The sequence below is a fragment of the Ictalurus punctatus genome, chromosome 7 (assembly GCF_001660625.3).
Source record: "Ictalurus punctatus breed USDA103 chromosome 7, Coco_2.0, whole genome shotgun sequence".
Classification (NCBI taxonomy): domain Eukaryota; kingdom Metazoa; phylum Chordata; class Actinopteri; order Siluriformes; family Ictaluridae; genus Ictalurus; species Ictalurus punctatus.
In genome coordinates this window covers 5,547,260-5,563,023 of record NC_030422.2, presented here as the reverse complement: position 1 = coordinate 5,563,023, position 15,764 = coordinate 5,547,260, and the positions used below count along the sequence as shown (strand labels likewise).

Sequence of the window (15,764 nt, the reverse complement as noted above, 5' to 3'; positions counted from 1 at the left end):
TACAAAATACAGTCCCTTCTGAAACTATTGGAACGGCGAGGCCAATTCAATTGTTTTCGCTGTAGACAGAAGACGTTCGGGTTTGAGATCAAAAGATGAATACGAGACGACAGTTTAGAATTTCCAGCTTTTATTTCCTGGTATTTATATGCAGACTGACGGGAGAAACGCCCCCGAAACAAACAACAACAACCGAAAGAGGCCGAAAGTTAAAGCGTCACAAAAAAGAAGACATCAACAATTAGTTGAGGTCAGTGAGTCACGGGCTTAATGCAAATATTAAGTGTTCGTTACTTTAATTTACTTCAAGACTTCTGTTCCTATACTTTTGCTCGCCTAAAAATGGAGTGGTCTGAAACAAAAAAAAGGTTCTATGTTGTTTAATTAAGCCCGTTGGGAGTTCCATTTTAGTTCCGGGGTGAATACTTACGGACAGCACATACAGCTATTATCTTTATCGTCATGGTGCAAGAATTCAATAAATGGAAAGGAGCTTGGGCTTAAATGTTAGAGAGCGTCGGGGCCATTAGTCGCGTGCATGCGGACGTGCCCGGGAAAAGGAATTTAAATATTAGCGTACGCCTGGTACAACTAAGCTGAAGAAAAACTGGCACTACGTATCATTCGTAATTGATGCGCTTCTGTACACGGCATCCCTAAAAATCAATACGGCTAGTATGTGGACCTCGTCAGACACGCTATTACCCTCCTTCGAGACTCCTTGAAAATGATTTCATCTGGGATCTAGGAATTTCACCAGAACATGGCTAAAATGTTACAAGCGGTCAGGGTGCAAACTCCAGTCTTCACATGTTGAAAATTAAACAAAAAGGTCTAACGAGGTACAAAGCGATTCCCGCTGGCGTTTCTGTAAGGACTTGCACGATACGTTCCGAGAGTAGAAAAGGGCTGGGAGTGTGTGCATTCTTGGAGATCTACAAAGTCGGGGCTTTGTGGAATGAAGAGCGTGAGATCGCCGAACTATTACAAAACCACAGCGGAGGAGAGAATTAACGAAGGTTTTGGCATGGCTCCTATGAATCTTCATTTCCTTGCTTCCACGCAGCAGTTTAGCTAGTAATTACACCCATCTTGAATGTCTGCTCGAGAAAGGAACATAGTCATGGGAGTTATTTCCGTGTTAAACCCAGACGACAGCCTAAAGTCGACGGATTCGAATAGGGGGAATTGAAACGACTCGATTCAAAAGTCACTCGGGTAAACAAAAGAGCCCGTTATTATTGTTCTGCAGACGTTAATACGATACGCTGAGAAAGGTGAGACGCAGGACTTCGTTTGGCACTTGATGTGCTCAGTGTGGTCTTGCGTCCTCGTGAGGTAAAGAGGGTGATGGGAACCTGTGCTGCAGATCAACGGGGCTCAAGCCCTGATTAAGGATCTCATAAAGAGAGGCTTATAGCGTGTATCTGGATGCAAACGCGTCACAGCACGTTTCTCAGGCGAATGAGGAAGGATCAAGCGCCCACATCACAGAATTAAATTGATCTATTGTACACTGTCTATAGGCTTCAAATACTAGATCCTGTACATGGGACCAAAAAAAAGAAGTGGTTCACAGGGATCTGAAAAAAAAAAAAAAAAAAAAAAACCATGATTAGAAAGACCGCATTCATTCCGGCTCGACGTCACGAATGTATCGGCCTTCTCGCAGGAGTTCTCAAAATGTTTTGCAGCCAGGGACCTCTTTATCCGGAGGTCAAGATTTCATTTAAAATCTAGAACACGACTATACGTTTATTCGGCTCATTTACACGTGTCGAGAATCATATTTTGGCTATTTCCGCCAACAGAACATGTTCTGTTCAACTTATTATTATTATTTATCGTTAACATAAACGTTAAGAAATTATTTGTTTGGATTGGAGGTTTGATTTAAATCCATTCAATTTAAGTGACCAATTGAACAGGCTGATAACTACAACATCTCATTAACAGGTTTAAGATTAAAAAAAAAAGATATAATAACGTCATAATTGTTATTTTGCATACACGCAAGCGTACACACCGTGTATTTTAAAACCTCGGACTCCTTGGCTACGCCTCACCGACCCCTGGATGACTCGTCACCCCACAGTGAGAACCAGTGAACTAGAAAATGGTCTCCGCACTTCTCTTTCCTAACACTTAACGTGCTCTGTTCGGATTCTTGTTCTCTGAGAAACGCCCGAGTATTGAAAATGTGCTGCACGGCAATTAGTGAAAGGTCACGACCTCTCCAAATGGTGCCGGCAATGACGTAGAACGGAGCTAACAGTTAACCCGAGACTATGGATTTTTAACTCTTTATGTGGAGGCAGAGCCCAAAGTTCCATGATGATTTATCCCAAAAAAAATAATAAAAAAATAAAAAAAACACCACCACCTTTTTCCTTGCTACTTAAAGAGAAATGAATTGTATTTACACGATTTGTCCTCTCCAGTCTTTCGGTGCTGAAGCAGGACATTGAAGGAAAAATCCACTCTGACTCGCATATGAATCTCCCGTGGCGTTCGCAGACACGTTCGTCTGTTTTCATTCAAGTCTACATTACTCACAACTGCTGTTTGACTCTCATCCTAAAGACTGATGCAGCAGCGCTTTAGTCCTTTTAGTCTGTCTTTTAGTCTGTCGGCTCAAACAGATCAGCGTCCAAAGCTGCAAATTTCATAGAAATACCTCCGTGCTCGTCGGGAGCAGTGGTGGCTCGGCGCTTAAAGCTCTGATCAGAAGGTCAAACCCCAGTACTGCCAAGCTGCCACTGTTGGGCCCTTGAGCAAGGCCCTTAACCCTCTCTGCTCCAGGGGGCGCTGTATCACGGCTGACCCTGCGCTCCGACCTCAACTTCCTAACATGAAAAGAATTTCACCGCGCTCTAATGTATACGTGATAAATAAAGACTCGTTATCATCATCTCGTACATCGCCAAGTAGCCGAGTCTCTGCTGTAACGACCGTGCTGTATATCCGCAAGGCATTTTAAACCATCTTGTGTCTGAAATCTCAACTAATCCTGCACTGGAATTCTGATTAATATGACACTGAACATCCTCAAGAATCTCTTGCACGTTCATTTTTAGAAGCTAAATCTGAAATGGTTTCGCCTTTCTGACCACCTGTGAGGTCAGACCGGCTCACAGGAATAACAAATATACAGCAACGGCCACGAGAAAAAAAAATAGGCAGAATCACTACACGCGTCAAACATTTCAATAGGAAATTATTTCACGCGTGTTTCAGGGTGGAGATTTCCTTTAAACGGTTTATTTAGATTTTCTTCACGCGTCGATAATAACGACTGGATATCCGGAAGGAATTCTGCGGCCGCGAGTTGAATTCTTTTTAAATGAACTTCGTCACTCCAACTCTGCGACGGTTAATCAGGTCGCAGGAAGCCCATCAGCCAGACGTGGGTTTGAGCTTGAATGTTTTATAAAACGTGTGACGAGCGCAACTAAACTGCGGTTAAAGAGTAAAAGGAGAAACCGATAGTTAACTGTTGCATAACAGCCACAAAGTCGGAACAGATTTTAACGTCCGTAATGTCGGTCGATTTCCAATTACAAGGCGGTTCTTCAGTCTGTACAGCATACTCGCTAAAATACTGCAGGGGATTAGATGTTTTAAACGGAAACACAAAAACATACACGTCGTATCGTACGCCGTTTAATCACGTCAAACTCGGGGAAAATCGAATCGAGAGAGGCGTTAGTAGTGTGATGCGTTCTCCAGATGTGACCCGTTATCACATTCTCTCCGTCAGCACTTCCTGAGTCACCGTCTTTCCCGTTTTGGATTTTCCAGAGGAAGTGTAAACAAACACGGACGCACGTCTTTTCGTTCTTAAATTAACACCGCGGAGCTGAGACTACAAATCACGAATAAGAATCCAGTGGAGGATGATGAAGGATCACGCACGCGGTAAGCGCTTCGTCCATTTAAGGAGGTCATACTTCCAGAGGAGGAGTGTTTGGTGTGGAGTCACTGCTCGGCTGATGGCTTCTCGTTCGTACTCGGTTTCTCTTCTCTCCTCCTGCTCAGCTCCTTCAGTCCCTCCGTAAACTGCTCGACGGCCTCGGCGTCTCCAGCCGCCTGCGCCAGGGCCAGGGCCTCCTTGTACAGCTTAACAGACTCCTCAAACTCACCTGAGAGGACAAAACACTTCTTACCAAAAAGGATTTAATCGATTAACTAAGCCAATCTATTTACACAAAAAAAAAAACATGGTCAAAAACACCAAACCGTATCCTAATCAGGAAACACGTCATTTTTATTGCTTCTCTGGAGTTATTCGGCACTATAACGGTCGTTTCGAACATTATACATAAAGTTTCGGGAGACAAATTCAGTTGAACAAATTCGTACGTTTAAGCGTACTTAAATCCAGATTGAGCATTCGTGTACACACCTAAACTGAAACAGATTAACATTGTATCTGATCAAATCAAGTCAATTTTGTTAACTTACACAATTTTAAGACATTTTTTTAACTTGTATGCACAGTACATAATAAGAGACTTTACAAGATTATCCTATTAACCAATAATGCACAACTACATCTGAGACATTGTATTATTATTATTATTAGTAGTAGTAGTAGTAGTAGTAGTATTAGAATAAAGGCTGTAGGACTCAAATCCAATCTCGAGATGTTTTCTGTATGGACTCGGCCGTATCTCAGACTTACTAGCATTTGGACTTGGGCATTAGTCTCACTAAATATAGTCTTGGACTTTACCAAGAGTACGTGAAAATAATGTTCACGATGTCTTTTCTTTTCACGTGCACAATTTTGACTAATAATTCCTCCTTTTAGAAGACACAGCGTAACGATTGGTGCACTGCACGAATGAAGCCAACTAGTCGGAATTAAAAGCTTGGTCTTGAAGATGCTTGGCCTCGACTCAGTCCGGACTTAGTCTTGGCTGATCCTGGTCTTGGTTTCGGTCTTGAAATTGACAATAGCGGTCTTGACTATTTTATTTACTAATTATTATTACTGTTGTTGAGCAGCAATCGTAGTAGTAATAATAATAAGCAAAATCGTGAATGTGAATCTATACACAGAAGGAGAAACCGGTCTCTTACCTTTGTGCATTAAAATGCCTGCCATGTTTCCCAGCAGCACGTGTTGGTCGGGGTGACCGGCCGTCTGTCCCAGTTCTACAGCCTTCTTTACGTGAGCAAGCGCCTCATCGTGCTTCCCCTGGAGGTCCAACACTGTCGCCAAGTCACTCATCAAGACCAGCGTCTGGGACAAACACGCAGTCAGGAGGCTTAATATTCACCATAAAGCAGAGCGAATACTCTGGTAGCTTCCGTGTGCATCAAGGTTGACGGAAAGAAAACCGAACCCGAGCTTAAATGTATGCACGCACTGTATAAGAACACAAAACGGGCTATTTTCAATGCCGCTGCTGTCACGGTACAACAAACTGTCTTCTGCTGATAAAGTTCATCTGATAATGGTGTTTACTCCACTGACTAGCCCTCAGTCAGGATAACATGCACAGATCTCTCATCCATAACCCCGAAATATTTAACAGCTTCTCTCGTTCCAACAGTTTCACGTGCGTTACATCACCCACGTTTAATTGATTCCAACTATCCCGTCTAGAATTATTCAGGTCAGAGTACTTCAGAGGGCCCGATTTATCACGCTGGATAGGAACAGATTCACATGGAAATCGTTCATGTGGGCGTTTACCCGAGAGATAATTGCTGTTTATGAAAATCCGGTCGATTCGGAAAAAGCCCAAGTGTATCCTACTCCTGTCCCGTGTGTGTAAATTTAAAGACTAATTAAACATACTTATTTGAAATAAACACACAAATTAAGGTTTTTTGTTTGGTTTTTTTTGTTTTTTTAAGAACCGTGGTTTCGTATAGGCCTAAATATCAGAAAAGAAATATTACACACATACCAGATAAAAGCAAGTCGAAATAAACAGACACACAAGGCTAGTTGTTCAGTTAAGATGAGATGTCGCGGTATAAAAGGAACCGATGTTACCGGAAGAGTTAGTACATGATGCACTTAGGAGGCGACGGATATTTAGAGACCGGTATGAATGGTGCTTTTCTGAAGATGAACGCCGGCTTATTAATCCGTTCCGATCGCCTCGATATCCGATCGTGGTTCGGCCTCCACTAGCAGCAGAGAAAACGTTTTCTTTTGACGTGCTGGCCGGACAACACCGAATTCACCTCTGCAAGATCTCTCCAGATTTTGCTGCATTGTTTTCAGTAAATATTCTTCCAATGAGGTTATTCACAGGAAATTTTCCCCAGACGTCAGTATTAACTCAAGAAATCCACACGCATAAAGAATTCACAACATTAAAGTCCATAAATAACGTTATGTGTAATGAAGTGGAATGACACGGAAATAAGTATTGTAGTAGTGAAGAAAGAGCAGTTCTCCAAGGCAAGGTAAGGGACCGGCTGAAATCCGTAAGTAATTACACCCCCTATCTGTGCAGATTAATATCAGCTGGGTTAGTACATTGATGGTCTATAAAAAGGCTTTCGTTACCAAGCTGTCACACAAGAAACATCTCATGATGGGTAAAAGTAAAGAGCGCTCCCAAGACCTTCACAACCTTATTGTTGAGAAACATATCGATGGAATCGGATACAGACGAGTTTCAAAACTTCTGAATCTTCCAATAAGCAGCATTGGGGTTATTATCCACAAGTGGAAGCAACATCACTCGGTCATCAAGCGGCCACGCACAGGAGCTCCTCGCAAGATTTCTGACCAGGGAGTCAGAAGAACAGTCAGAAGAGTAGCCCAAGAGCCAAGGACCACTCGGAAAGTGCTCCAGAAACACTCGGAGGCAGCAGGTCTAATACTTATTTCCCCACAATATGTTTGTGTGTATATATATATATATATATATATATATATATATATATATATATATATATATATATATATATATATATATATATATATATATATATATATATATAAATAAAATTCTTGTAGACCTGAGTCAAAAGTACTTCGGCTTCCACGTCAGAGAAATTCTCCCCTTTTGTCCCTTTAGTAGCCATTTTGCACTTTCCACTCTGTGAACGTGGCCTTTTACGGAGTTTTGTGGGCGTCACCGAATGCGAATCAGCTGTGCCATGCGTGCACCCAGTGATCTACGGGTGACCGCCATTTATCAACATACACGCGCAAATATGAAGAAAATCACTGCGTACGAAACTGTTGTAAATCCGGCATGATTTGTAGGTTTCATTCACACACCGCTTTACTCGAACACTGATGAATGAGGCCCATTGCTGGCATGAATCACGGCGGTGACCATTTAGTTTACTATTTAGGAGAAGAAGAAGAAAAAAAAAAGACGACTTACAAACTTACATGTTTGCTGCTTTAGTAATTTTTTTTACTTATGGTGCATTCATGCTGAGGTTCATATTTTGTTCATGTTAACTAAATGTGTTGAGTACTAATGTCAGTTAAGATAACCTTAATGCAAAGCACTACCGTATTTATTTAAGAGGTATACACAGTATATGACCTCGCTAAAGCTGTGCTACGGCTGTTTTTCCCACACAGCTTTAGTTAAGTTCAGGTAGGGGGTTGATTTAATACTGTAAATGCCCTGTCAGGCTTCTACTCCAAGTAGGTCTTAATCGTATTTGCAGTGTTTGTTGGCCATTATCATAATGAAAGCAAGGTTTTAGCACTTAGCCTGTGCCTAACCAGCCTGTTCTTTTAGCACTAGGCCAAACAACTGTGCCAGATGTTGACCGAATCTTTAACATGGTTTCTTTATTTCCTTCCAAAACCTTGAAAAGTGGACATTATTTATTTATGAAAGTTGGACATTATGGCTTGAACGTCAGGCGTGGTGGCATATTTCTGAGACGACCGAATGAACAAAAATCAGCTAAACACCATGTCGGTCAGTCCTTGTACGAGGAGCGTCGTTTAATGATGCTTTCGTCAAACATGTTTTGCACAGACCTGTGTGCTTTCCTTAATTTATAAGGAAATTATTCACACCTACGGACAATTTGGACTCGCCGGTCCATCTACTGGAGGGAGGAAACCAGAGAACCCGAAGGAAAGCCACACGGACACAGGAAGAACATGTGAAATTCCGCCAGAACCGAGCCTGTGGTAAAAGCCAAAACGGTAAGTGAGGTAACTAGAGGATACAGGAAACATCCAGACAGATGAACTTGCACGTTGGTCATTGTATTCTATTAAAGCTGGTCGTAATTAAGCCTGGTAGATAATGTCCCAACATGCTTGCTGTGCTTGTTGTAGCCTTGTTTTCTGAAAGCAAGATACTTTCATTCGAGTGTAGACTGTCCTCAGTGGAAAGTACCGGTCCATGTGATGGGCAGGGGTTTAGGATGCTGTAAACCACGAGATAATAGTACCTGAGGATGGGCTTCTCCTTGCTCCTCCTGGCAGATCTGCAGAGCGTTGCGGTAATCCCTGCACGCTCCCGTCAGGCGTCGAGAGGACGCCAGGTACCGAGCCCGGGCATCCAGACTGAGGCCAAGCAGCAGCCGCGTGTCCTTCCTTTCCTCTTCTGCTGGGACAAGAGAGAAATGCTGTGTGAGGGAACTTTCAGACGTTCATTACAGCTAGCAAGCCATCACATAACCAAACAAGGCTACTGAAAAACACAGCGATGAGTATACTGGTGCGAAAAAGCATCCACTTTACAAGGATCCAACAATGATGGACTGCTTCCGTTCATTTCCTACCGTCTGAAATTTGCCTCCTTAGTTTTGCACTGAAGTTACTAGACTGCTGTGCCTCTTACTGGACTTATAATTCTACTCACCATGGCTGCCGTTACACTAACTTTTACGCCGTGTCAGCGTCAACGCACGTACGCAAGTATAGCGGAGACTTGGCACGCGGCTTTAAGTGAACGGATGATGTATTCGACACGCAGTTTGCACGACGATAAACTGGGAGCGATGCACTTCCGTCATTTGCGAGCTACAGTACGGTGCTGTGAAAAAGTATTTCTTCTGTTTTTGTGTATATCTCGTACTAAATGTTATTTGATCTTCAAATGAAATGCAACATAAAACAAAGGCAACCTGAATAAACATACAAGAGATATTTAATCTTAATCGAAGCCAAAAAAAGAAGAAGAAGAAAGAAAAAAAAAAGTTATCCAACACCTATCGCCAACGAGAAATTAATTAAACTAGCTGCCCCCTTAAACGTGGAATCTGTTTGTGCCACCTTTAGCAGCAATAACTGCAAGCAAACGCTTCCGATATCTGAGGAGCAGAGTTTCACTTACTTCTAGGACTAGGGTTTACTCCTCTGCTTTGGATCGTTGTCTTGCAGCGTAATCCAGTTGCGCTTGAGTTTCAACTTACGGACTGAAGACCGGAACATTCTCCTTTAGGATTTTCTGGTAGAGAGCGGAATTCATGTTTCCCTCAATTACTGCAAGTTGCCCAGTTCCTGAAGCAGTAAAGCATCCCCACACCATCACACTACCTCCACCATGCTTGACTGTAGGAATGATGTTCTTTTTGTGGAATTCAGTGTTTGGTTTACGTCAGATGTAACGGGACTCCTGTCTTCCAAACAGTTCCACTTTCAGCTCATCAGTCCACAGAACATTCTCCCAAAAGGTTTGAGGATCATCAGGGTGTGTTTTGGTAAAATTCAGACGAGTCTTAATGTTCTTCTGGGGCAGCAGTGGTTTTCACCTCACCACTCTTCCATGGATGGCATTTTTGCCCCGTGTCTTTCTGATAGTGGAGACATGAACAGTGACCTTTATTGATGCAAGAGAGGCCTGTAGGTCCTTTGATGTTGTCCTTGGGTCTGTTGTGACTTCCTGGTTGAGTATTTGCTGTGCTCCTGGAGGAATTTTGGAAGGTCGGCCACTTCTGGGAAGGTTCACTACTGTGCAGAGTTTTTCCATTTGGAGATAATGTCTCTCGCTGTGGTTCTTTGGAGTCCCGAGCCTTTGAAATAGCTTTGTAACCCTTCCCAGACTGATGCATTTCAATCACCTTCCTCATCATTTCTGGAATTTCTTTCAACTTTGGCGTAGCGTGTTACTCCGTAAGACCTTTTAACTTCATGCTGTTGAAAAAGTTCTATTTAAGTGTTGATGTGATTGAACAGGGTTTGCAGTAATCAGGCCTGGGTGTGTCTAGTCCAGCTGAACCCCGTTATCAATGCAGTTTCATAGATTTGGGGAATTAGTAACTACGGGGGCGAATACATTTTCACACAGGCCCAGTTGGTATTGGATCATCTTAGATTTTGTTTTAATTTCTGAAACAATTTCGTATGAGATCTACACAAAAACAGAAGAAATACCTTTTCACAGCACTGAACATTAGCCTAAGAGATCCGGCGCAAGGCTGAAGAAGCACACTGCACACGCCAACCAGAACGTGGTCGATCAACTATGTTTGGAAAAGCTTACGTTTCATTTTCCGTCAATCGCTTTCAAAACTCGAGCCGCCCGCATGGAAATACACACACTCTGGAGTGAGGAGGCGGCGTGAAGGAAGCGGGTCATCCCCGACCGAAAACACCCACTTCTGAACATCTGTTAAAACCGACATAACATCACCTTCCACGGTATCCTCACATCTTAACCGCCGTGGTTTTGCGTCAAACAACCACATCAGACATCATTAGTGAACGCTGTGAATCATGCACAATCTTACACAGCATGAGATTTCTCACCATTCAGTAGCACCGATGAAGCCGCTCGGAGTCGTTTATATAAAGTTATACAGTTGCCTGGGTGCTTCTACTGCTAGATGAGGGAAATCTTCATAGCCGACTCTTTCTGTACCATAAGGTAATAGAGCTGTGTGATATGGCGATACGTATCGAAAGATTATACAAAAAGGTCTGTTATATATATTTTGCTCTATTGCCGACGGCAGCCGATTTACATCATTAAGGTCGGAGCAACGTGCTACTAGCGGTGTGCTGTAACGAAAACAAATACAAGCATGGAAGAGCGTGACGCATCTAAAAGACCAGGAACTTGTACCTAAAACAGATGTACCTCTGACATTTGGGATGGATATAGAGATATATATACATATACATATATACACACACACACACACATGCACCATTTCAAGTTATTAAATTATCCATATCGTGGATATGAGAGAAAATCTTTTATCATGACATAAGATTGTGCCCTCATCACCCAGCCCTATAAGGAAGCATGTGATACCCGATATAGCATCTGGTGGAAGGTCCTTCTGCTTCTCGATCTTGGCCTCCAGTGACTCAGTGCAGAAGTGGAAGCCGTGCTCTGCCAGCTCATTCCTATAAAAAAACAAAACAAAACCAACACCAGTGATGTGAACTGTTAAACACCAGAAAACATTTCATGTAAAGAAAATCTGCTTTGACTCCATTACCTGTTGATAAAGAAATAAAGCTGTTACAGGAAAATAATCCATGGCTGGGTGGTGTGATGTGTGATGTGTTACCACTCCAAAGTTGACCCATTTATTATCCCGTAACAGCATGTCCTGTACTCTATTCCACTTATACTACAGCAGTCGTCCAATGATCACAAAAGCCAAGGGCAGTGGTGGTTCAACTGTTAAGGCTTTGGGTTACTGATCAGAAAGTCGGGGGTTCAAACCCCAGCACTGCCAAGCTGACACCGTCAGGCCCTTGAGCAAGGCCCTTAACCCTCACTGCTCCAGGGGGCGCTGTATCACGCTCTGACCCCAACTTCCTAACATGCTGGGGTGTGTGAAGAAAAAAAAAAAAAAAAAAAAGAATTTCACTGTGCTCTAATGTATATGTGACACATAACGGCGCCTTCTTCTAAGGTCACCTCTTGGATTTGGAGAAATTTTTATTTATTTATTTATTTTTTAAATGTCACCACCATATTTAATCCCTTTTCGCAGATAAACAGACAAATTATTTCAGAAATCACAAAATTATCCAAGCTCTAAAACGGTACTTGATGTTATGGGTCATATCACTTCATGAACACGGTCTATATCCCGACTTGACTGGAAACTCAGTAGAAAGAACAAGTACAACTCAACTCAACCTTGACCACGTTTGGATCAATGCCAGATTGTAAAAATCAGTGGTAGGAAGGATAATTAGCATACAGCTCCTACATTTAACCACTCGTTTTTATAGATATTACGCCTACAAGAATGTCCTGCGCACAGACTGACGTTTTAAAAATCATAGATAGCCAGAAAACAGGTCCTGAGATCTTGAGCATGAACGTGTACAGAATCTGTACATAAGCTAATGAAGGGGGGGGGCTAAATAAATAAATAAATACACTTCAGACATTTGACCTTGCCGTGACGTTAAACCCGTTTGGATCAACTCCAAAATCTAAATCTGCTGGTTGCAATGATTATTCCAGACAGGTCCGACACCCATCCAACCAGACGTTCTCGAGATATCATGCGAATAATAATCTCGGCCGGACAGACAGACGACGATCAAATGACGGAGGTACAGAAATTTCAAAGAAAGCGCATGATCTCACCCCCAGCTTAAAGTATCATTATAAATACAGTCAGTATAAACCCCTACTTTATTTTCACAGATTCCCCTCCATCACGATTAGAATGTTTTGTACGGTAAATAAATTCATGATCCTTTAATGTGATCATATCACCAAGCGTTGCTGTCCAGATGCAAGAGGTGACGCGCAAGTCAGGCGTCAACCTGAAAAACTAATCCGTTCGAATAAAACTCTAGGAGTTAGAGCAATCCACTGTTTTGTGTGGGGGTTTTTTTTTCCCCTGTAGCACAAAACACTAAACAGTTGAAAAATCCCTTCTTTATATGCATTAAATGGAATAGACGAGCTGGCCTTTAACAAACAAGGAAGCAGACTGTACGCTACATCATGGGATAAAAGAAAAACACTCACTTGTGTTGAGTGGCATAGATGCTGGCCAACTTCAGGGACATTTCAATGACTGCGTTGTCATCCTGGTTAAAAATAAGTCGTAGAGAGAGTACGCAAAACCTCCGTAAACATCCTGTAGCGTTTAATAGCCACATAAAAGAGATTTTGAACTAAACAGAAACTAGTACGCTTGCAGTGTCTCACCTGTGCTGTTCCTCCAGACAGCATGAAACTCATGGCGGCTTTGAACAGTTTCTCAGCCTACAGAGGACAAACAAGACCACAGGGGTCACATACTTTCCGCCTGGAGGTCAAAAGGTCAAGCGCATACTTAGGGGTGTAGAGAAGGGAAAAGTCCCCATTGCTCTTACTCACATTGTCCAGCTCACCTTGAACAAAAGCCAAGTTGGCCATCTGTAGAGAAAGAAGCTAATATTACTACCGGCACATTCTGATAGACCAAGGACGTAATGTGAGATTGAACCAAGTCGAGCAGGAGGTCTACCAGGCTGTAGGTGTAGATGATGGCGTCGTCGTTGTGACTCTGATGAGCCAGTCGAATCGCTTTATGCAAGAAGCCGTTCGCTGCGTCCAGCTCCCCGAGCATCATGCTGTACTGTGAAAAGCAGAAATGTCCTCCATTTTTAAATACAACTTTATATATATATATATACATACATACATACATACACAAACTAGGGAGAAAGCGTGCATATGACAAACAAGATGGGGTGTGTCCGAGTCAAAAACCAGCCGAATCTTTTGCCGCGTTTTGCTTTAAAATGTCACTCGTATCGTTTTCATCTGGCACCAACGTGGTAGTTTACCTTCGCTTTCTTTAACAGGAGAATAATCTCATCCTCCATCTTCTGCGCCTCCGTTCTTTCATCTTTACTGCCGAACAGCGAGAACGCTGTGGACAGAGGACAGAGTAAGACACGTGGATCCGTTTTAACTCTAAAGAATTAAAACACCAGAAACGTCACAGTAATACACACAGCGCTCATGAACGACAGAACAGCGGGTGCTTTATATAAAAAAATATAGATATATATTTTAAAAAAAAGGTGAGAGTTAAGGGGCTGGGAGAAAAGACAAGCATCATAAACCAACAGTCAAACTGAAATGTTTTGGATGCATTTCTTTATATAGCTTAAATGTGCATTCCGTTTACATCATTATTACGACCTTTGAATCTCCCTTGGAACAGTGCTGGTGTTGTGAATGACACCAATCTGCAGATGATTAAAAACAATGGAGTAGGATAGGTTTTCATTCAGTTATATAGTGTGTATGACATATTTTGAACTTGGATATTAGTGTGGTTTAGGGCGTAGCCAATGGTAGACTTCAAACTTTCAGACTGGGGGTATTTTTTAATCAACAGCTCAAAACTTCAAATCTGTCTTCAGACAGACAGGAAGTACAAAAGATTAGACTTCATCCAATCTACAGACTGCACACTGAACCCACATGTGGCAGGAAGAAACAGGAAGTACCATATAGTAAGGCTCTGTTTATTACATCTGCTTATGGACATGCTGCACTTACCCACTGCACTCCACACTGTAAACAGGAAGCCGGTGTGCTCACTCCCACCTTCCTCATTAACATATGGCGCATTTATATGGAAATTAAATGACCTTCGTCGCCTAAATTCACGCAGAGGCGATATAACCGATAACTGCTCGTGTAGCTTATGCGTTTTACAATCAAATAAACCTGGTATGCAGACCGTCCTCGGTCCCTGGCTTAACATCCGTCTCATACAGAGTCCTTGTGCTACGAAGAGACGACAGCTGGAGGGGAGCGCCATGTTTCCTCTTTGAATACGTCATGACGTACGTTGTCACGTGACACGGAACGCTTAATGATATTCAAAGAAAGCGCTTTCTGATTGGCCTGTGAAATATTCCGGTTCTGACGTTTCTTGTTGTGCACACCGCCATATTGGGTGCTTCTCCAATACTCAAATTTATCTTATCTTTTTTTTTTTGATTGCCCTATAGATAAACAACTCTGGTCTGAATTAGGTTCTCATATATTTGACTCTGCCAATTTGGACACATTCTTCTAGTTTAAAAGCCTTTTTTTTTTTTTTTTTTTTTACTATAACAATACTAATAATAAACCTCTGGAGTGTGTGGTTAATGTTTTCATACATAAACAACAATTTCAAAATGGTATTCCATCCTTCCCCCAATTTAAAATGGAATTTTACTTTTGGAACTTACTTTTTAAATCTCTTCATTTTCTAACGAATTTTTGTATTAAAAAAAATATTTTATTAATATATAAGATTCCGTAAAGCACACCGATTATGGTTTTGAAACGTGACTAATTTTGTTTTAAAGGTCTCATACGATAGATTTACATGCATTCGAGGTTTAAAAAAATTAAAAAATAAAAAAAAAACACTTTAAAGTGCTCATAATTTAAACTGCAGTATTTATCTTTTTTCTCCCAGTGTCACAAACGATTCGTTCAATGATCCGTACTAAATGATTCGTTCTAAACTCAGAGAGCATACTCTGCTCTGATTGGTCAGACGTCCCAGTCTGTCATGATTGGTCTACCGCTGTCAGCGAGCAGCCGATGAAGACCAGAGGTGGGGCTTTTTGTTACAAACCTACATAGGTTAGTACAGGAAGTAAACTCTGGAATCATTAACGAATCGTTTCAGCTGTTCAGAATCGATTCTTTCTTTTGGGAGTCGATAACTGGTTAACTAACTGATTTTTGAAACTTTGCAGACTTTTTACATTCACAAACAGCTCTATAACACACTTACATGAAAAGGAATATCTGAAAAAGCATAATAGGTGCACTTTAGTGATTTTTTTGAGGTATTAGTAAAATAATTAGAATTTGTGTTTGTGC

At 41.8% G+C, this 15,764-nt stretch overlaps 1 protein-coding gene across 3 annotated transcripts; it reads right to left on the bottom strand.

Annotated features, from left to right (window-relative positions):
- Nucleotides 1-113: 113 nt before the first annotated feature.
- ttc19 (tetratricopeptide repeat domain 19) lies at nucleotides 114-14,714 on the bottom strand. 3 transcript variants are annotated; one of them, XM_017471999.3, is made up of 10 exons: nucleotides 14,436-14,714; nucleotides 13,712-13,797; nucleotides 13,390-13,500; nucleotides 13,260-13,298; nucleotides 13,089-13,145; nucleotides 12,906-12,967; nucleotides 11,214-11,308; nucleotides 8,404-8,558; nucleotides 5,086-5,248; nucleotides 114-4,142 (listed from the first exon to the last, which is right to left on the bottom strand). In XM_017471999.3, exons 1-10 carry the CDS (start codon nucleotides 14,698-14,700, stop codon nucleotides 3,979-3,981), a joined length of 1,197 nt encoding a protein of 398 aa, XP_017327488.1. In that variant the 5' UTR covers nucleotides 14,701-14,714; the 3' UTR covers nucleotides 114-3,978. The 3 variants fall into 3 exon arrangements, with proteins under 3 accessions (XP_017327488.1, XP_053537418.1, XP_047012587.1); XM_053681443.1 differs by having other exon boundaries at nucleotides 14,607-14,714; XM_047156631.2 differs by lacking the exon at nucleotides 14,436-14,714 and having other exon boundaries at nucleotides 13,390-13,495.
- Nucleotides 14,715-15,764: the final 1,050 nt, after the last annotated feature.

Excerpts from the sequence above, each read along its gene's own strand:
- ttc19 (XM_017471999.3), bottom strand. The coding sequence starts at position 14,700 with ATGGCGCTCCCCTCCAGCTGTCGTCTCTTCGTAGCACAAGGACTCTGT. Across the intron at positions 13,501-13,711 it reads TCCTGTTAAAGAAAGCGAAG|TACAGCATGATGCTCGGGGA; the intron begins GTAAACTACCAC and ends TGCTTTTCACAG. Across the intron at positions 4,143-5,085 it reads AGGCATTTTAATGCACAAAG|GTGAGTTTGAGGAGTCTGTT; the intron begins GTAAGAGACCGG and ends TTGTCCTCTCAG.